General features: G+C 42.4%; 3 protein-coding genes across 3 annotated transcripts; all 3 read right to left on the reverse strand.

Moving 5' to 3' along the window:
• Positions 1-4,088: 4,088 nt before the first annotated feature.
• On the reverse strand, positions 4,089-10,409 carry Sec71 (ADP ribosylation factor guanine nucleotide exchange factor Sec71). Its single transcript, XM_002057425.4, has 5 exons — positions 9,556-10,409; positions 8,367-9,205; positions 6,487-8,310; positions 4,886-6,415; positions 4,089-4,824 (listed from the first exon to the last, which is right to left on the reverse strand). The coding sequence occupies exons 1-5, from the start codon at positions 10,349-10,351 to the stop codon at positions 4,669-4,671; spliced, it is 5,145 nt and encodes a 1,714-aa protein (XP_002057461.1). The 5' UTR covers positions 10,352-10,409; the 3' UTR covers positions 4,089-4,668.
• A 146-nt stretch (positions 10,410-10,555) lies between these two features.
• LOC6634320 (E3 SUMO-protein ligase ZBED1) lies at positions 10,556-13,211 on the reverse strand. The gene is made up of 3 exons (XM_002057424.4): positions 12,985-13,211; positions 12,524-12,925; positions 10,556-12,449 (listed from the first exon to the last, which is right to left on the reverse strand). The coding sequence occupies exons 1-3, from the start codon at positions 13,119-13,121 to the stop codon at positions 10,937-10,939; spliced, it is 2,052 nt and encodes a 683-aa protein (XP_002057460.1). The 5' UTR covers positions 13,122-13,211; the 3' UTR covers positions 10,556-10,936.
• Positions 13,212-13,351: 140 nt separating this feature from the next.
• Eato (Engulfment ABC Transporter in the ovary) lies at positions 13,352-21,447 on the reverse strand. Its single transcript, XM_002057423.4, has 15 exons — positions 21,076-21,447; positions 20,893-21,016; positions 20,630-20,830; positions 20,092-20,562; positions 19,872-20,024; positions 19,044-19,222; positions 18,762-18,978; positions 18,379-18,679; positions 17,866-18,178; positions 17,648-17,799; positions 17,406-17,589; positions 16,488-16,725; positions 15,798-16,427; positions 14,354-15,353; positions 13,352-14,287 (listed from the first exon to the last, which is right to left on the reverse strand). The coding sequence occupies exons 1-15, from the start codon at positions 21,253-21,255 to the stop codon at positions 13,870-13,872; spliced, it is 4,761 nt and encodes a 1,586-aa protein (XP_002057459.1). The 5' UTR covers positions 21,256-21,447; the 3' UTR covers positions 13,352-13,869.
• Positions 21,448-21,594: the final 147 nt, after the last annotated feature.

Consider the following 21,594-nt stretch of genomic DNA (forward strand, 5'->3'; position numbering starts at 1 on the left):
GATTAATCGTCACGGAGGTTATCCGGACGATATCCGGAGGAATTCGCATCAAGTGTGCTGCATACTTTTAGGCGTGTTTGGTAAAATTTTCTTTATCAGATACAGCAAGAATTTCGTAGCACAACTTAGATGATAAGGCTTAATCAAAGACAATATAAACACTAAGATGAGTAACACCCATACATTTGAATGCGACGCAAAATTTCGAGCCTGGCCTTTCATCTGGCCTTTGAGGCTTCGTACGGCACGCCTGCCGACTGGTTGTTCGTTCTCCAAAGACCAGACGAACGAATGCCGAAGTCATATTCAAATTACCTTGCAAAAATTAGATTGGTTCTAAAATAAAAAATAAAATTCCAATAAATTTGTCCATAATTATTTCAAACCTAATTTCCACAACATATAAATTCTCGATCTCGATCACAACAGAAGCAACCACACATATATGTGCATAAGTAAATGACGCACCCGCAAAGATACATGCAAACAGATGTTTGCTGAGGAAAGCGCAATTTCACATCGCTTTCCGATCCAAACAATTGCTTTGCTCGAGTTCGTCTTGAGAGCAGCTGCTTGGCTATTTTCTGTGCGCCTCTTATTTTACGCTCTTCTTGGACTCTTGCACTTCAACTCTGTATATGTTTAACCCCAGTAGTCAATTTGATATGTTGCAGGAATCCTGCACTTTCGGGGTAGTCGAAAAATATGCACGCCTTAATGGGCGACTTAATGATAAGTTGTTAAATAAAGTACAAAAGTCCATTTAAAAGGTTATTAAATCAGTATACAGCAGCCTCATTTTAAGCTCTTTAAAAATATTATTTATCAAATACCACCTTGATTATTTTGATAGCATTGACTACTGGGGTCAAACTAATACACAACCAAGTTGCGAGAGTGCAATCCGAACGAAATAGAAAAGACAAGGCTTAGAAAATAAGGCAAGAATAGGTAAACGATATAGATAAACGACAATATGTATGTGTGCGCAATTATGATCATTTGTATGTGTGTTAGCATTGGGCGAAGTGAAAGCTAACGACTTAAGCAAAAAACTAAAACACGATACAAAGTCTTAAACATACTATACATATTTATTATACTCTGAACCCATTGAAAGGGCATAATGTATTCGTGCAAATGTATGTAACAGGCAGAAGGAAGCATCTCCGACCCCATATGGTACAATAAGATATACTACAGAAAATTTCATGAAGATCTGTTTGGAAACACGTGTTTGCGGCATCAGCGAAAATTGCAAGAATTTCTGTATACATGTATACACATACTTACATTCGTGGGCGTCTGCTTCTAATTATATCAACAGCTCTACAACTACGATTGTATTGCTTTCTGTGCTGCGATTTTAATTCGTTTTTCTCCCAACAGGACTCAATAGTGGGTGTGGCTGTTGAGTAGAGGCGGTGGCAAGTGGTGTTGTCTGTCACCAGCTCGAGACCTACCGAGGAAACTATTTTTTTTGTTTTTGCGGCTGTTGAGTAGAGACGGCGGCAAGTAGTGCGGTTAGTTGCGAGTTCGAACCCTGCTAAGGGAACTTATTTTATTTTGTTATACCCTCAACCCATTAAAAATGGGTATAAGGGTATATTGTATTTGTGCAAAACCCAAATGTATAAAACAGGCAGAAGGAAGCATCTCCGAACCCATAAAGTATATATATTCTTGATCAGCACCAATAGCCGAGTCGATCTAGCCATGTCCGTCTGTCTGTCTGCCCGTCTGTCCGTATGTATGAACGCAAGGATCTCAGAACCTATAAGAGCTAGATGTAGGTGCTCCTAGTGCCCGCGCAGATCGAGTTTGTTTCCGAAAAATTATCGATATCGATACACTGTTTTTTGGGCAATTTTCGAAAATAATAAGAGGTAGAGTTACCAAACTTGACATATAGCTTCTAAAATATACTACTATATAACTATATAACCATTTGCTTGACATTTCATGAATCAGAACTAATAATTGGTATTTCAAAATATATCTTTATTTGGCATTACAAAAAAAAAGCATTGTGTTTGGTGCCTTCAATTGAGGAACTGCGTAGTGTTTGCATTTGTCCATTGCTGTGTTCCCCATTTAAAGCTGTAAATAAATATATATAGCACACTCTCTTAAGGATAAGCCAAACGGCAGCGCATATCTGCTCCTAGTTGGATGCTTAATAAATCTCTTTTTCTACATATGGAGAACGGAAAATGTTTCCGTTGACTGCAAAAAGCAGTGCAAAAAGCACCATATGTCAAGGGTCTTTCAGTTTAAATTATATTATTATACGATTTCCGGAGATTTGGAACAACCTTTTTACCGCTTTGGGTGCGGACTTCTTTCTCATGATCTCAGTGTAATTACTTACTAGTTTCATCTACCTTTTCCGACCGCTATAGCCAAGCGCTTAACTTCCTTTCCGGATAACACTACGCTTAGGGAATAAACCTTGAGTATTCTGTGCCGATTAAATGCAAATCGATACTCCTGGTCCCGGCGGGTTCAAAGAGGTATATATTTCCGATATCCTTCAGGCTTTGAGGTATGGCTTAAAATAAAATATCCTCAATATCTAGAAATCAACAAGGACGGTTTTGATGTCCTTTGGTCAGTTGATAGCCTTGGTCCATACGTCTTGTTTGACATAGGACATGATTGACATACTACGGTATTTATAATATACGATCTAATTTATATCCCAGCTGTTTAAACCACTTTCGTCATTTTCTTTACATATATTAAATTGGCTGGACAACGACAGTCGGTTGGTCAGAGGACATCCTGATAGTCACCACCATTCCCAAGTTATCGCCAATTGTGTAGTGATATCCTTTTTAAAATAACTTGTCCGGCCATATCTTGGTGAATTTCGAAGAAAAATGGTGGACTTAAATCGTAAGGAGGATCTGCATTTAACGATCTTTGGATTGCATATATTTTTGCACGTGGTTGCCAGGAAAATCAAATATGCAATATTTGAAAACTACGAGGATTATTTCAACATCCTTTTGCTAGTTGAACGCCTTGTTCCTTACGCATTGCTGACACGGGACTTTTCAGGATCGGCAACGATACGACCGATCTCTGGTATTTTCAATGCATAAGATAAATGTCTTTTATCTCGTGTGTGGACGCATATCGTCCTTTTCTTTGCATAGTTTGTATGGGCAGGACGACGACAGTATGGTGGACATAGGCATGTCGATAGTCCTTGTAATGGTTGAGTAATGACCGAGTTTGTAATACATTTTTTAGAAAAATGATCAAAATTATCAAATTGTAACTGCATTTAAGGATCTTAGGATCAGACAACTACAAGGACGTTTTAGCTTCTTTGGCTGGTTGCATAGGAACAGTTTTAGTGAAATTTTTGTCGAATTATGAATATTCTTCAATGCAAGCGATAATCCTAGTCCCAACGAGTGCAAAAAAAGGATATCACTCCTATATCCTTAAGATGTCCGCGTTGTGGATACAACAAAAAAATGTCCTTAGAAAAATAGCCATATCTAAGAAACTTCAAGAATGAATAAAGGAAGGAAAGTTAAGGGTGAATATGAAAAATTTTAATAAGATTGTTTGTCGAATCCTGGAAATCCTTGAGTGCATAGTCCTGAAATAGGCAAGTCGTGGTCGATTTTGAGATTCATAGCGTGGTTCAATGCTAGCAGATTTGATGCTAAGGATCTTAAGGATCAGCTGCATCGATCTGCATTTAAGGCTTTAAGGACACCACAAATTCCAGTCGCGAGCAGCAAGAAAATAAATTGCAATATCAAAATATTTGATATCGATGTTCTTTGCCCAGCTGCAGGTCCATATGAAGTTTTTGACACAAACTCGCCAGGATTTACAAGGACGGGAGCAAGTTATGGCCTTTTTAGGTACACACTTCTTTTCTATTGCATAATCCATATTGGCAGAGCAAGACCTGTCTGTTGACCAACTGACATCAGGCAAGTCTTTGAATCACGGCGATCTGTACATAACCATGCAGATTTATCACCTAATTCTAATCTAATTTTAAATACAATTTGCGTACACTTCTTATTGCTTTAATAGATATATTTGTAATATATAATTTGATTTAAATTAAAACTAGCAATATACAGGCTAAAGTGTAGCATATGATTTATCATTATTTATGCTATACAATAATAGATAAAGATATAATAATAGTGGATTAAATGAATGGTTACACCAACGAATTTTGCGTTTCCCAGAAAGAAAAGGATAAACTAAGGGGTTTATAACACATATGTGTGTGGCACATAAACCGATACACATACACTTTAAAGCATTTAGCGCGCGCGCACGCTCAAATACACACACACCCAGCATGCGAGTGTGTATATGTGTGTAACATGGTAAAAAACAACAACATTTTGTTTAAACCTAGGTATAAACTTTACGATCGCATAAATGTATACATTTATATACATAAATATAATAAAATATAAACTCTGCTTGCGGAGAATGGGGCCAAATGTGACAATAAACTAAACAACATAACAACAAAGCCAGGATATGGATAACTAGTGGGTAACCAGTTGGTTGTGGGTGTGTGTGTGTGTATAAAGGGGTAGGTGGAGAGGGTTGATGCCTTTCAACCCTGCCAAGTCAGCGTAGCAGTGCCCGTGTCGCTCTTAAGTGCGCGCACCTTGACTATTTTACATTTAAATTAACATTCACATTCATAATATTGAATACTGGACCGATGCGCATAAATACACGCCTAAGGACACTTCTCAGTTCGGGCTTGAGGTCGAAGCACATCATTTCGCACAGGAGGCTGTAGTAGTTGGACACATGCGTCGCGAACTGCGAAAGTAAAACGGTCACATTTAACACAAGATTATATATTTATATATACACTACTCACCCTGGCATCGGTCATCTTGAGCAGGCGCGTCAGGATGAGCAACAGCAGTGAAGTCCACGCTTCGCGATGCGCCTCGCTCTGCAAGCTAAGATAGTAGGCGAGCGCTTCCTTGCAGACTTGCACTAGCTCCTGCTCAATGCCGGGCCAGTCGCTGCGTCGATTCTCGTCGCCGTACATTTTGAAAAAGATGCGCAACACGCAGGCCAATGAGGCGGTCTCCTGCTTGAGCAGATTCGGCTTGACGGAGCCTTTAAAGCCAGCACGCCACAGTAAATTGCGTTGATCCTGATCCGCATTGAAGCACTTCGCAAAGCGATGTGACTGCATCAAGCACTCTGCGAGCGTGAAGAGCTGCCGTGTGCGCAAATAGCCGTACATGCCCTGTTCCTCCCGCTGGCAATCTAGCTGCAGCTGTTGTGATTGCCCGGAGCCGCCACGACAGCCGCTCATATCGGCCGCCGCCTGAGCCAGCGTTTCGGCATCCTCCTTGCGCGAGGTCGCCGGAAAGAAGACTATATTATCCATGGTCTGTATCAGCTCCAGCTGCACCACACATTTGATATGTAGTGCTTCGAACTGATTGTGCGCCAACGCCATAAACGTCGGTTCCTGCGGCGCACTGCTTGTGGAATGTGGTGTACTGGAGGCACGACGTGGCAGCTGCTGCTGTGGCTGTTGTTCAGTGCCCTTGTTGGGCCGCCAAGTGAGCAGCTCCTTGGGCAGCGTTGCATTAAATATGTCCAGTATGCACTGGCAGGTCTTGTCCCAGGTGACCTCATTAAATTTGAACCCATTCGAGATGACCAGATTCTCAAGGCAATTGGTGCCGGAGCGTGCCAACTGCTCGTTGTTTTGCTGCACGCACCAGTGCAACTGGGCGAAGAGCTCCTCTAGCAGCAGATGACCCAGCACATCAAAATACTGCGTGAAGACATCAATGATTGCATAAAGCGCGTGATTACAAGTGGTTGTCATCCATTCGGACTTTTCGGTCACATGCTCCGGTAGCTTCATATTGTCGAAGATCCGAAAGATCACATTAAACAAATCCTTCCACCAGTTTGGCTTGAAGCTATCCCCATGCGTTTTCACGATCTCAAAGAGCACGGTCAGGCCGCGTGTGCGGACATCCAGCTTGCACCGATTGACAACGCAGGAAAGCGAAAAGAGCATGGGAAACCAGCCGCGCACCCACACCCGATCCTCCTCCGCCACGGAGGCATCGTTCTCCATGCCCGCATGCTCAGCAAACAGCTGGGGCGCATCATGGACGCACTGGGCACAGTTGCGCACTAGGCGTATGGCCTCCATGCTAGTGTCTGGAAAGCGTGCATTGCACGCAAACTCTGACAGGCACTTGACGGCATCCTGGAAAGAGTCCACCATAACGGCAAATTGTCGCCGATAGAGCTCGCCAATGATTTTGCCCGTTGTCTGGAACGCCAGCTCCACAATTGGCTCCTCATGATCCCCGGCAGCTAGGTGAAATATAGAGAAGATGTTCTTCCAGCCAGATCTTATATTATGCGCCTGCAAAAAAGAATTAAATACGTGATAACGTGATTGGAAGAGATAGTTGACTACGAAGTTGGGATAATTACTTGAGAGTTGACCATCTGGGCAATGCAGCGCACGACCATGTCGCGTATGGCCGGCGAATTGTTCTTCTTCATGATGTGCTCGAAGGGACGTAGAAAATCCTTTTGGAAACGAAAGTTGCTGAATTCGCCCTTCTCCATAAACTTCATGGATAGCTGGCGCAGTGAATCCAAAGCAAAGAATGCAATCTCCTCATTGCTATTGCAGCCGACGGTATTGAAGTGCTCGCCAAGCACCTGCCAGATGCGTGACCATTGCAAACGAATGCGCTCCATGTTGTAGTAGCTAATCTCGACGATCTTCTGTAGCGAGAACATTCGCGGCTGCGTCTGCTGCAGTTCATCCACAGAAACCTGGCACAGCGCCTTCACAAAGTCCACAATGGCATCGCCATCGAGACGCATGGAGCCAGTAAAGATGCGGTCGACAGCCACAACAACGCTTTGGCTGCTCGTTTCGCCAATGTGTTCCTTGACGCTAGGATTGAGCGTATCCTTGAGCGTGGTTTGTGAACCGGACAAAAACTGCGGTCGCACTCCAGTGCCAATGAGCTGCGCCAGCTCCAGCTGGCTAATGCACTTGACTATGTCTAGCCAGCTACTGCCTAGATAATTGCCATCAGTATGGGCGACCATGATGAGCGTCTTAATGGTATCTATATTCTTGGCCTTCATCTCATTAATTGGCGAATTTGCGTTCAATAAGGTGAAGCGTGCCAGCGCCTGAACATAGGCATCCCGTTCCAGAGACATGTGGAAAATGCACGCAATGCGAATTGCGCAACGTATGCCGTCCAGACAGAGAGTAGCTATCTCTGGATCATCGCAGACCTGTAGGCCCACAGAAAAGGCGGCCAGAAATGGTGTCCAGGCCATTTTGAACATTGGACGCACATGCTCCAGATGCTTGGCCGATGTAAACGGCGATTTTACATGCGATACAGACTGCATCAGATTGGTAGCTGTCAGGGAGATGACCTCCATTTCCATGTTCCACAGTAGTTTGCGTCGCTTCTCTGTAATGAAAGGCTGTTTTCCTGCTGGCTTTGGTGCAATGAGCATTGTGGTATTATTCTTCATTTTAATCTCATGCTCGGCAATTTCATCGTAAATAGAGGACAAATATTCCTCGGGCAGATCATCTTTGCTGTCGCTAATGCCGCGATTCATTTTAATATACTGCTCCTTGGTCATCTTGTGCTTGACCTGTGGGGAATGAAGATCCGTGGTCAGCATAATAATGCTAAAGGCGAGCACATAAACTGTGTCGGCGCTCTGGAATAGCTGATTCTGTGGATTGCATTCGCAGTATCTGCTCGCAAACTTCTCCATCAGTCGATCAATCTTTTGCGCCTCGCCGGGCAAACGGAATTCCTCAAGAAGAATGCGCAGAGCGGCCACTACTTCCATCTGGCGAAAGTCAAAGGCATCGATATATGCGCACATCACCTCCTTAGAGTGATCATCGTTCTCGCCCAAATAATTGCCAATGACGGTTTTGTCCAGGCGTTCGTCATCATGCAGCCAGCGTGCTATGTCCTGGCAGCTGCTACCCAACAGCTGCTTCTCCTGCAGAAATTGCACACCCTTCTGGGGCTTACGGTTGAACAGCTCAATGCCCGTCTCCATGACCTCCTTCCGCATCTTACGCTCCTCCAGCGCCTCAGGCAAATCTAACAGCTCTTGATTCTTAGCACTGCCGTACGAGTTAAGGCTATGACTAGAGCCGCCGTGCGTAGAGCGTAGACTTGAATTTTGAGCAGATATCGCATCGACATTATCCCCAGCTTGCAACTCCTGTGTGGTGGGTGACTGCAGCGACTGAACCTGCAATGAAGATAATTTAATTTCCAGTACTTAACAACTTTGCCTATTTAACTTACTTGCAGTGCAGGTGTCGGCATATTGGGATTCACATAGAGATCCTTGCTCCACTCGACCATGCACTTCAGTATGGACACAAGGCACTCCAGTCCGCGTTTACGCATTGATTTCTCCTGCATTGGGTTCGCGCCCAGTTCAAGAGCCTGCCGACCCTGCGCGATCTTCGAGAGATCGTTAACCAGTCGCTCAAACAGATTGGCCGCCGAGAAATCACAATCATAGTTCACGTAAATATCCACGACAGACTGTGCATCGGCACAGATGCGCGTCAAAGCCTGTATAACCATCCATTTGTGCTCAAAGGAGCTCGAACTGGCCTCCAGAATATTCAAGAAGATCTCCTTGAAAAACACCTCAATTTGGCGCTTCAAATGCACCTTAAAGTTGGAAAGCAACGCCACAAAAATGGAGAGCGACAATTCAAAGACCTCGGCCACCAGGCTGACACCATTGTTGGACAGCGCGACACAGAGATACTGTTTGATTGCCATGATGAACATCTCATTGGAGCGGAAGACGGGGCCAGCATTCTGCAGTATCAGCAGCAGCAAATGCAGCGACAAAACCTTAGAACGCAACTCATGTGACTTTGGGTCCGGCTGACCTTCGGGCAGCGGCTTCATTGAGAGTTTGCATAACGCTCGGAACACCAGAAACGCATCCTTTTGCAATATGTGTGTGAATTTGGCTGTGACTATTGCATCATTCTCGCTATGCAGCTCAACGCTATCATGATCCGAGTGCGAAGAATCAGCCGATCCGTTCCCATTGACAGATGCCTCCATTTCGGCCACATCCGGCTCTACACCCTGTTCCTTCATCGCCTCATTGAAGGCAGCTAAAAGATGAACATGGTTTAGCTTTAACTTGAAATGAATAAAACGAAACTATTATGTCAACAAAATATCAACTTATGTATGCGAGGCAATGATAAAGTTGTCTACTATTCAGAAGACACAATTTAAAAAAAAAAAGGATCCGGAAAGTGTTAAAATTGATCCTTAGTTGGAATAGCAGCAATCTACGGGAAGTTACTAGCAAAACATAAATAAAAAACGAAGCGGCTTAGAGCTTTTTTAAAATTTAAGTTCTAGCAGCACTGATCAACGCATGGCATGAACTTTTATCGATTTTTAAGCTAATTTAGATCGGTGTGCAATGCACAGATAGACCATCAATTCCACTCACCTGTTATTATCTCAGCCAGCAGCTCTGAGGCGATGGCTTCATCGCTGTCTGATAATTCCGTAGCCTCCGTCGTCAGCTCCTCACCATTGCCTTCCGGACTGCCTATGCAGTCATTAAGTGTTGTCGTTGATGGCGTGGGTGGCACCTCATAGACTTGATTCTCCATACGTGCAAAGATTACATTTAGCATCTGGGTGAGAGTGGCACGTGCCGTAGTCTGATTAACCAGATTCCTGCTGGACAGATATATGTCATAGCAGGTGCGCACCGCTTGCAGCAGCGTAAACTCGTGTATTTCGACGTGCTGTGATGTGACAACGGTAAGCAAAGCCTTGATGATCTGCAGCTGCACACCTTCGTCCGTCTGGGGTCCATTGAAACAGCCATAGATGGTGATGACAATACGATCGATGAGCAAATGACCCGGATTGGCTGAATCCTGAATGGCACCCGTCAAATGCCCATAGGCAATTAACTTCTGTAGGCAATCCAGCGCAGTCACAACAATGCGCGGAGAGCGGCTCTTACAGGCCAGTTCAAAGGGCAGGAAATAGGTTTCCGCATTGATAATGCTCGCCGCATCGTTTTTGGGCAGCGGCAGTGCAGCGCAGGGTAGCTCATTGCCTTCGGCGATTTGGCCCGCATTGATGAGCTCCGCCTTGATCTGTTCGAGTGCCGTGTCACAGGATTTCTTAAGTTGCGAGTGATGTGAACGCCGTATGTCCTTATCGGCAAGGATTTTCTCTAGAGCACGCACAATAAACATTTCCTTGGTTTTCGTGGAGTTATTTTGCATATTGTATGCAACTCCAAGGTCGTCGTATAGTTGTGGTTTTATTGCTTTCCTCTTAACTAATTACCGTGAGTGAACGTCCGCCCGTGTGTTTCTGTGGAGAAGTGAGACGACAGCGCCAGCAACTTTTGGGCTGCCGCAACGGTGCGTGGTCCTGTGTTATTGATGTTTGTTTCGGCTCGTCTGCTACACTCTGCACCCGTTGCGTGTGTGTGTATGTTATTTAATTGTTTTATGCGTTTGCATATTGCAATGTTTCAACTTTTCACATCAAATATGCTTAAAAAATACAATGCGTGAAAAAACGTCATCAGTACTGCACAACATTGCCAGACTGTTGATATATCGTTTCTATCGATGAGCGATTGTTTACATTCGATTAAATACGATACAATGTATATGCCATTCTGAGTTTACCGGGCTTAATACTAACAAATAAAATAAATTTCTATTGACTCATTATACGACATCTGCTGCACATCCTAAAATTTGTCCAACATATATGATTGACACGTGTCTGCTACTAATATTATATCTTAATAGTGATAAAAATTTTCTAAAATATTTTTTTTAATAGATGTTTATGTACTATAATTGCCACTCTTCCTGTGTGCAATCCGCCATTAAGAGCATGTTGTTCATGTGCTCACCCATTAGCTTGCGATGTTGTGCGAATTCTTCCCCATAGGCTGTAAATATGCGAGCTGGTGGTATTGCCGATGCCGGTATGTGCATATACTTTTTTGCCAAACTGTGGAGAAACGGATGAAACTGAGAAAGATCCTTCCATAACAACAAGGGCTCAGTTTGCAAGCTGCTTATGTTTGTGCAAAAATAGCTGGAAATTTCATCCATGTTCTCGCTTTCACCATTCATAGTAATATGTTTGTGTTTCTCGTGGGAGAATGCCCTATATGCCGCCCAAATGTCGTAACTTCCCGTGTTAGCTTCTTCGCCAGATTCAGCGGCAATAGCATCGCCCTTTTCCTCGTACAGATCGTATAGATGTGTCATATATTTGGCCACCAGTGAGGCGCTCTGGAACGGCATATTGCGAAAGCGTGGATCCAACAGACTGGACAGGGCCAGTTGTGTATTCTTCTCCATTCCCTCGAAACGCTCCTCCAGATGTCGAATGACAAATAGGCGAATGTCGTACGAGACTTGATGCTGCTGCTCGGCGTTCTCCGGCTGCTTCATTTCATTGAGCACGGTGTAAGCTATGGGCAGGGCATTGCTAGCACTAGGATAAGAAATAGTGCTTGGACCGCACAATTGACGCACTGCACTGGCCAAAGGCGCTAACACAGCAAGCAGCTCGCCTGCCAGCTCCAATTCACTGTCCGTCAGCATAAACGCCGGATCCAATGGCTGTACTTTCTGCAACTGAGCTGCCTGCCTGACATAACGTCCCAACATCTCGTAAGTGCTTATTGCGCGTCCGGTTACATCCAACTGCAGTTGCGATGCGACCAAATTACTGCAGCTGCTAAGATGGTGGGCAACACAGCGGCGCACCTTGTCGCAAAGTGCACTAAACTCCTGCCTCTGCACCACTAGCTCAAACAACGTCTCTAGCAAATGAGCAAAGCATGGCACATGCCGCTGGCTACCCAGCAGGGAGGCGACAGCGTTCTCCAGCAAACGGCTGCTTCGGCTCACAATACAAACAATCTTCGACTTATCTATGTCAAATCGCTGACAAACGCGCTCCAAACGCTCCACAATATTGCTGGCATTATATTGTGCTGGCAGCGCTTGCACGGAGAGTGTGCGTGCCCGACGATGCACGCCATCGTAATAATGGGCAGTCACCTCCAGATAGCTGTTCTGCTGCTCGGCCGATGTGTTAATGGCGCAGCTTAGTGAAAGCGTTTGTAAGTGGGCAAAGTGTTGGCGCAACTGTGCCGTTTGCAATTGTGCCTTTTGACCAATGTGGGCACCCAGTTGATCAACGCTGGGCAACTGAAAGGCGGGGCAGAGAACTTGAGCTAAACGTTTGAAGCCCTCTCCCTGTATTATGTGCAGCGGCTGCTTGTCGCGGCACACAAAATATGCCAGGCTGTCCTGGTAAGCAGCATTGTGAGACGTTTGGAAATTGCTAAAAAAAAAGAAAAAAAAATTATAATTTAACCACACATAAATTACATTTACATATGTCGGCGCGTATTTTACCTGACCATTAACTGCACTTCAGGCTGCTGTTCGTCTTGTTGCAGCGTTTGGTACAATGCGGCGGTTGGATCGTTGTGATCTTGTGCCTCCTTTGGCTCAAATTCAATAATGTCCTCAGCGCTGGCTGTCTCAGCGGCAGATTCTGTTTCAGCCGCAGCCCAATTGGCATAGGTTTCTTCATTTACAACGCTTTCGACGGCAGCATGTGCTTCTGCGTCCACCAGCTCGATTATGTTCACATCCATGTCGGGTCCGACTGGGTCGGCTTCTATTTCTCCCTTTGGTTCCGATTTTATTTTAATGGATGCATACTTGAGCAGTTTTCTGCCACGGCTCTTGATGGGATTTGGCTCCCGTTTGAGCATGCCGCGCACCACAATAGAATCGTGGTCATTTACATCGCTGTAAACAAACCCGTCTGCGTTAAGTGCATGTACACAAATACTGATATGTTGGCTTACATTTGTGGATGGGTCTTCATGTGCTTCATCAGATTGGAGGTATTGCCGCAGGTTTTGATTATCTTCTCGCATAGCAAACATTGTGCTGTTTGAAGATTTATTTTATCGTAGTATTTCCAAATTTTACTACGCGCCATTATTGGTTGTCTACGTTGTTTAGCATCGATTTCTGAATATACAATTGTATCGAATCGTTTGGAATCAGTTCACTGGGGTGGTTTAATTGAGCGAGCGGGGAACTCCTCAATGTTCGTTCATTTAGTTCCTTTTCCTTGGTCGCTTCGTTCATATGACTGCCAAGTCTAGTTCGAAGAAAATGAGCAGAACAATTGAATAGTTCTCAAAGACTTACTGAACTAAAAATTAGTTCTGTTTTGTTGTCATATATATATATTCGACGCTTATTACTAGTCTTATAATATTAAAATATTGATTATGAATTTTTAGAAGCTATATGAGATTACCATTTTTTTGTATATCTTTTGACAAAATAAATAGGGTTTAAATAGTAAAGGTTTTGCGATATGCACTCACATGCCATAGCAAGGCGCTGACCACAGGATATCTTATGGCCAGCATTTTAAATTTAACAAATAATGAATTATTTTAAAATTAAATTTTTTAATTTAAGTTGAAATTTGATGCCAGTCGGTAATTAAAGATGAGCGTATAATCGTTTGGTTCTGACAAATAATTCATATATAGTCCACGGGCAGGATCTTTAATTATTTAATCCTGCCCGTCTATATGATTTGTTTGGTAAACTGACAAAATCAAAAGCACATTTGTGCACTTCCATTGTGCACTTATGCTGTGAATAATGTACAGCTAAAATGATCGTTACCATAGCCAGTAACGGGCAACGCTCTACTACGCATGGGACGCTCAAACATAGTTTTCTGAACCCGAATTTGACAATGATTTTGATTGTCTCTCGAATTTCAAAAATATGTCTTCGAGTGTACACTCATTTACCGAATAATATTCGACTAGATCGCTAAGACTATCCCCCAGATATTGGTCTGCTATCTTAAATACATTCGACCAAAGGATGTGATCATCTGTGCGTACAAAATAGGTTAATGTGCCAGCATGATTCTCTCTTAAGTCCAAGTCCTCGAATTGTCCCTTTAAAGTGTTGGTAATAGTCGTCACATTTGCCTCCGTCTCCGTGTCGATTTTCATTTTTAGTTTAATGGTAAAGCCGCTGAGGCGCTTCAAAGCGCAGATGTTGTTCAGGCATTTAAATTTTCCGTTCGCCATGATGGCCAGTCGATTGCACAACTCCTCGCACTCATCCATGCTGTGTACAGGATTTTCAGTAGATGTTACTAAATAATCGAATGGCATGCGATTCAGTATAACTCACCTGTGCGACGTGAGCACCACCGTTCGATCCTGCGCCAGGAAATCCTTAATGCATTTCCACAAAAATCTTCGCGATATTGGATCCACGCCCGTTGTCGGCTCATCTAGGAGCACCAGCGATGGTGCGCCGATCATAGCCATAGCTGCCATCAGCTTACGTTTTGTGCCACCCGAATAATTGCGCACCGCCACATGGCGATATTTAAGTAAATGCATTTTATGCAGCCAGAAATTAACGCTATTTTCCATATCGGCGGGCTCATTACCTCGCCACCTAAGACCACGCAGCAGCGCCATTAATCGCAAACACTGCTCGGCGGTCATAAATTGGTTGATCGCGTCGTTTTGCGGGCAATAGCCAAACTGCTGGCGATAGGCCACCTCGTTGAGGCGTATGTCTATGCCCTTCGTTCGTATATGCCCGCTATCCACAGTTTTATTGGCGGCAATCATTTGGAAGGTGGTTGTTTTGCCTGCACCATTAACACCCAGGAGTCCAAAGCATTCGCCACTCACGGCAGCAAAACTGATGCCGCTGACAGCCGGCTTGCCTCCATAGCTTTTCCGCAGATTGCTCACAATCAGGGGGTAATCTTCTGATGCCTGTTGCGCAGTGCCATCCAGCAGCTGCTTAACATGCTGTTCCTCGTTGACGCAATCATTGATGCACTCGAGCTCCTGGTTTGAATTGCCGGTCTTCGGTGGTATCTTACAGGTTTTGCCATAAAAGAAGTCTTTTAACTGCCGGCGATAGTACTTGTGTTCCAGCACAATAGTAAAGAAGCCCATAACTAGGGTAAAAACAGTTAGAGCATACGCAAAAAATTCGCTGGTGGTTTCCGGGGGATTCTTCGATTTACTTCGCTGCGCTAATAGGTTCTCGTTTATGATGCGCAGCTGATGGTTTAAATTGAAATCGGGCAAAAAGCGTAAAAATGCGATCTTTGTCCCGTGCAGCTGCATAGCTTGAATATTGCTGGAGGTGATTAGTGGCGCAATTTCTGCGGGAAAAGAAGAGAAAAAAAGTTCATATTTTTAGGAGTACCAAAGATCAAATACTTTTAAGCAAAAAGACACACAAAACTGATTTACTTGCAACGACTTCAAACAAGCTGCTAATTTGATTTTGTTGGTGTACTATACATATTAGTTTGGGTTATTAAAAATTGTTCATTTATACTTATAAAATAAAATTAAAATGAACATATAAAACATATTCACATATTCACTCACTATGACAAGTTGATTGCTTTAAGTAAAATACAAATTGTTATACATATGTGCAAATATACCAATTAATAAATTAAAATATATTTACAAAAAGGAAAAAGCACCTCAGCAAGATTTAAATTTTTTTCCGATCGCTTCTAAGCGACCCGGAACACCGCAAGCTTTTAACTTAATCTGTGTCTCAAGGAATATTAAAATTGTCGTTGATTACTCACCTGAAATGTTAAGCATAAGCAGCAGATATGTTGAAATTGTTGATATGGACTTGAAATTATTCCCAAGAGCGTACAAGATGGGCAAATAGCTGCAGCCATAAAAGAATATACTCATAACTATCAGCTGCTGCTCCTCGATATTGTACAGTTCAGCAGGCATTATCACTTTCTGGACCAAAAACAGTAACAGACAGACCAGGGCATGCAATATCATATCAAATACAAACGTGGCACACCAATATGTGTAGCGTGACATAGGCTGCAGTTGACGGAAGCCGTTGGCATTCTCTCGAAACGGCAATGCGACATAGTAAAACATGCTGAAGAACATTGTGGCCGTTACGATGACCACATAGTACTCGAGCCGTGCAGCACTGATGTCGCTCACGAATTGCTTCATGGGCACATAAGTGGTATCGATATATGCTTCCGGCTGCCGGCTGAGCAGCTGCAACATGCAAGTGTCCAGCATATTTACGAGCATGACGCTGCTATGGTAGCGATTGCTTGCCCAGTATACCTCTAAAATAGGCGTGTCACTGGTGCTGCGCTCCTCAGAAACCATTTCAATTAGCCCAATGGCATCCTCCAGAAAATAAGGCAAATTATCGCGCTGCAACTGCAGTAACTCTGGGGTAAGCATAATACGTTACATAAGTTTAATTCATGACAGACATTTTGGTATATTACCTTCTCGCACGCTGTTGTTGCCGCGCAATGTGAGCGTCTTGTCATTGAGACCACTCTGTTGGATGTACTGACGCAGCAGCTGCTCCAACTGGTCATTTTGATTCGTTGGATTGTAAATGTAGACACTGCCCGTACGTAGCTGGCTAAGTCTTAGCGGCAATGCTGTCTCATTGGTGACCAAGGAAGAATAATGCATTAGCAAAATAGCGCATGTGATGCCCAGAATAGGTAAGATCAACTGCAATAAATAATAATAATATTATTATTTATATTAATAATAGTACTACAGAGTTTTAAATAACCACTCAAACCATAATCTGCTTAACAGCACTCTATCTAAGCATGTTAAATAAATATATATATACTTCTATTTTAAGATCAGAGCGACAAGTTGAATCAGACTGATTGACTGATTGAATCAGATTGAGACAGGACCGCTTGTTTGCCTTTTAACGCATTGATCTCGAAGACTATATGCATTGTTTGTCCAGCATTAATAGCTGAAGGCACCAAAATTGGTGTTTCAATTGATGTTAAGCATACAAAGATAAGACTTTTTTTAATACCTTCGTCAATAATTTTGTGAATGATAACAAGAATTACTAAATAAACAATTTGGGGTAATAGACTGCAGCTTGCAGTGTGTGTGCTTGATAGTGTTTGAGTATGTGTGTATACGAGTAAATTTGATGTCTCACACATTTTTATGGTTTTTTTTTTTTTGCCTCGCAGCCTTATCTACTTGGTCAGGAAAAGGTGTGAGGTTTTTGTTTTGCTACCTTCATTCAGTCAGAATTATACTGAGGAACAGTGTCTTACAAATTTAAAATCGATGGCAAAGTCGGCAATTATCAGCTACATTTGTTTTATAGTTGTTCGTTAATACTACTTATAGAAAGAAGGTGTTACTTTGCTTACCATGCAGACTGCATAAAGCCACTCGTTAAAAAGGAATGTTGATTTTTTGTAGAAAATTGCAAGCCACAGCTGCCAGTAAGGGGTCTCAATATGTTGCAGTCGTTTGTATTGAACGGCCAAGGGTGGCGCATTATTGTGGGTACCAATATCGGGTGTATCCACTTGATCATATTCTCCAGCACAGCTAAAAGGGAAATATATTAATGTCGAGGCTATAAATTCAGGCCCAAAGGAGCTCTCACTTTAGAAATACAGTCTCCAGTGAGGTGTCTGCAATTGAGATCGTTTCAATGCCTAGTCTATACTGATTTTTCTCTAAGTTTCGTAACATGTCATGGAATTGCAGGCGATAGTCATATGGTAGGCATATATAAAGCGTCGGCTTAACATAATTCTGTGTACAAAAGAGTTGATAATGAGTCTAAAGATAACAAAAACAAAAAAATCATCAATTAATAACCTCCTCTTTAGCAGTCGGAATAAACTTAAATATTTCTTTCATTGTTTCTTCTTTCAGAAACAGCGTCTCATGGGCCTGCAGCTTTAAGCGATAGCCGCTGCCCGATTTACGTTTAAGTTCGAGCGGCGAGCCGATTGCCTGTAGCTTGCCGTTGGCCAGTATGCATATGGTATCGCCTAGCACCTCGGCCTCTTCCATATAATGTGTGGTCACTAAAATTGCCTTTTCTTTACGCAACTCTAGCAAAATGTCCCAAAGTTCTCGACGTGATTCAATGTCCAGGCCCGAGGATGGTTCGTCTAGGATCACAATTCTGTAAATAAAAATAAATCAGTCTGACAGAACGACAGTTGCAGTATACCAGATAAATTACTGCTGAAATATTAAACATTAATTGTTGCTACTAATACTTAATTAAACGGATGCAATCTTTAGATTTACAGATATAACAGTTATAGCTACGAATGTATGTATATTATTTTTTAAAAACATTAGCTATTAATAGTTACTAACTTGGTATTCCCAGCAATTGCAATTCCCAGGGACAGACGCCTCTTCATGCCGCCTGATAAATTGCGACCATATTCATTGGCCTTGTCTTTAAGGTTCAGCTTGCGTAGCTTCAGTTCTGCCCAGTTGCGTGCATCAGAGAGCTTGGCGCCGCGCAGCTGTGCGAAAAATTCCAAATGTTGCTGACACGTCATGTAGCTCATGAAAACGCTATGTTGCGGACAGAAGCCGATTAGGTGGCGATACGAGGCAACATCACGCTCGCTGCAAACAACGATCTTGCCCGCATCCTTAGGTACAATGCCTAGAAAATTGAAAAGAATAGAAGTAAGACACAATTACAATCGAAATTTTGGCAGACCATATATGACCGCAAGCTAACGTACCCATAATCATGTTCATCATAGTTGTCTTTCCGGCACCGTTGTGGCCCAGTAGTACTGTGATCTCCTTGTTGTTGATTGTCATATTTAAATGATCAGCTATGTGGGTTTCGCGTTTGCTCGTCTGGAATTTCTTACACAGATCACTGATGATGATTGCATGGGTGCCACGCGGCGATGTCGTGTATTCATTGCGCTGACGCTTTTTATATGTATCGGGCTAAACATGGCAGGAAATTTAGTACATTTATGGCAGCATAGCTCGTAGCCAGAATAGGAACTTACATTAAGGATAAATAAGAATGGGCGCTTGAGACCACCAGGTCCGGGAAATACGCATACCAAATAGTTGTAGAGCATGGCGTAAAAAACGGTCTGAGAGATGAGCACAACATAAACAGTAAAGATACGACTGGAGTCATCTTTAATAACTCGAAACAAATCGGCGCTTTCGAAGTCGCGATCTGTAAGATATTTTATTGTGAAACAAATATTTTATTGTGTCGAGTGTCGAGTGTCGAGGCTTAAATCCTCTTGCACTTATACTTCTATCTATTAAATGTACAAAAAAAAATTGTTGGGTTAAATTTGGATTGTAATCTTTATGTGGGGGCTTAAGTTTTATATTTATCAGGATGTGAAAACAGAAAACATTAAAAAATTAGGTTTTCGTTTATATTTCCTTGTAGATCTGCAAGTCATAAAAGGAATATATACGACCCCATAAAGTATATATATTCTTGATCAACATCTACAGCCGAAGTGATCTAGACATCCCAGTCTCTCTATTCATATGCCAGATTGGATAAATAAAGCATATAGCTGTCAGAGCTATCGGTCGTAATGTAGTATCTTGACTAAACCAGGCCTTAGTTAAGTAACTAACTTAAACTGTGCTGCTTATATGAGCATTCTATTTCATAGCCGTACGGAAAGAATCAGCCGAAGAAATAGTTTTTGCATGCGAAATTATTCGGTTTTGCCGTGAGGCAAATGTCTACAAGTATATTAAAACTTCGGAGTTCCGAACATACCGTATTTGTAATTACGGTTACAAAGTCCGCGATTGATTAACAAAAAAGAGCCGCAAGGGATAATATAACTGCAACTCACGTTTATTGCAGAAGGTCTGCAGCACATCCAGGCCCTCCAAAAATGAATTGGTGCAGAACAAGAAAAACGCTATATTAGTAAGTAAGCTGTGTACAATACTAAACACATAGGGGATAACGAGCAGGATAAGTCCACCGATTTTAGCGTAAAACACTGCAAGATAAAATATAAATATAAATGAGTAAAAGATCCAAGCACATATAAAAGAAGCGCAGCTTACCTGAAGAAAAGCAGACTGATATTAAATAGGCATACGACATATTTGCCACAATGTACAATAAATACAAGATATATATATAAATAAAGGGAATCAGTCCCAAGGCGCCATACTGCCAGGCGATAATTAGGTTTAACATCAGGAATGTTGCATAGAAAACAATACGTATCAGAAAAAATGTGAGCCCATTCAAAAAGCTCATGGGTGTGACCAGATTCAGGAACTCCTTTAGGCCATTCTGTTTCTCTTCGACGAAGGGCACCAGAAATGTGCTCAACAACATAATACAAAATAATATGCTAAATAATGTGCCGAAATTAATCAGGCGAGAGCTGTCCGAGTTGCCAACCTCCAGATTCGGCATGACATTCAACAGCAGCTCATAGTTGTCATTAATTTGCTGATAGCGCAAAAACTGACGGTCAATAACATACTGAAGAGTAAGAAACCCCTCACGAATATACTCATCGTCATCTGCAAAAGTGTGAACGAATGCTGTAAATGATAATCATAAATGTTGTCTAGCTGTCTGTATACGCACTCTTCAGATGGTTAATTTCCTCGTCATTTACAAAGCGCTTTTTTGGCGAGTTTCGCATTTGATTTGAGTAAAGACTGTACTTTAATCCCCACCCACTTCTCGGGTCTGGCAATGCTTGGAAATTTATGGCAAAACAGCTTCCTTTGCACTGTCGTTGCATATCCAATTCCATTTCCACGCTATTGTTGTACTCTCTCATACCTAAAAAATGTTCGGTAATAGTAGGGATGTTCAATAATAGTAGAGGTGTTCAATAATCTTACGTTCATATGGAATTTCTAATTCTTCCCGCACATGTTCCATTAGTGATCCCACATTATTCGTACTCGGCCCATAGTATATCCAATCAAACTCATTACCGGGAAAGTACAATGCCTTAAGTGATACCTATAAACAAAGAGTATTGTTGTAATTAGTTAATAAAATAAGTGACAATCAATACTCACATAATCTTTGCTTTCGAATTCTTCGCTTTTGTAGTAGTTAGACTTGTTTGACCAATGCAAATAACTGAACTGTACTCCTGTCCATAAAAAACATATGATGGTCAATGGTATCCAGTTGTGCTTCAAATATAGCAAATTCTTATGCCAAAACACATAAAACAATGAACATCTACACGCCATTGTTGTTTTTTTTTTTTTGCACTTGGTTACTCTGTCTTCTTGTTTGGATTATTTGGCCGTCCTGTGAAGACGCCAACACCAATGTGTGAAACTAAGCTTTTTTCATATGAAAAGATTAACTTTCTTTTGTAAATAGTTTTGGCTTTGGGAGTAGCCTAAAAAATATCGGTGGTGATAACCAGACGTCCGAAAGTGTCGATAAATATCGATGTACTTAGTCACTAAGAAGTGACGTTTGATGCTTCTATACTGATTTTACCGACTATCGGTAAGACTATCGGTTAGAAGTAGACTACGTAGGCATTGTGTGCCTATCGATTTTAACTTGTACCATCGCTA

Source organism: Drosophila virilis, chromosome 4 (genome assembly GCF_030788295.1).
Source record: "Drosophila virilis strain 15010-1051.87 chromosome 4, Dvir_AGI_RSII-ME, whole genome shotgun sequence".
NCBI lineage: Eukaryota > Metazoa > Arthropoda > Insecta > Diptera > Drosophilidae > Drosophila > Drosophila virilis.

Bases quoted from the DNA above. Each gene is read 5' to 3' on its own strand.
- Sec71 (XM_002057425.4), bottom strand. From the start codon at position 10,351: ATGCAAAATAACTCCACGAAAACCAAGGAAATGTTTATTGTGCGTGCT. The intron at 8,311-8,366 runs GTAAGTTAAATA...TCTTCATTGCAG, and splicing joins TGCCGACACCTGCACTGCAA to GTTCAGTCGCTGCAGTCACC. The intron at 6,416-6,486 runs GTAATTATCCCA...TCTTTTTTGCAG, and splicing joins CCCAGATGGTCAACTCTCAA to GCGCATAATATAAGATCTGG.
- LOC6634320 (XM_002057424.4), bottom strand. From the start codon at position 13,121: ATGGCGCGTAGTAAAATTTGGAAATACTACGATAAAATAAATCTTCAA. The intron at 12,926-12,984 runs GTAAGCCAACAT...GTTTGTTTACAG, and splicing joins ATGAAGACCCATCCACAAAT to CGATGTAAATGACCACGATT. The intron at 12,450-12,523 runs GTAAAATACGCG...CTTTTTTTTTAG, and splicing joins GAAGTGCAGTTAATGGTCAG to CAATTTCCAAACGTCTCACA.
- Eato (XM_002057423.4), bottom strand. From the start codon at position 21,255: ATGGCGTGTAGATGTTCATTGTTTTATGTGTTTTGGCATAAGAATTTG. The intron at 21,017-21,075 runs GTGAGTATTGAT...CTTTGTTTATAG, and splicing joins AATTCGAAAGCAAAGATTAT to GTATCACTTAAGGCATTGTA. The intron at 14,288-14,353 runs GTGAGTTATACT...TCCTGTACACAG, and splicing joins GTGGTGCTCACGTCGCACAG to CATGGATGAGTGCGAGGAGT.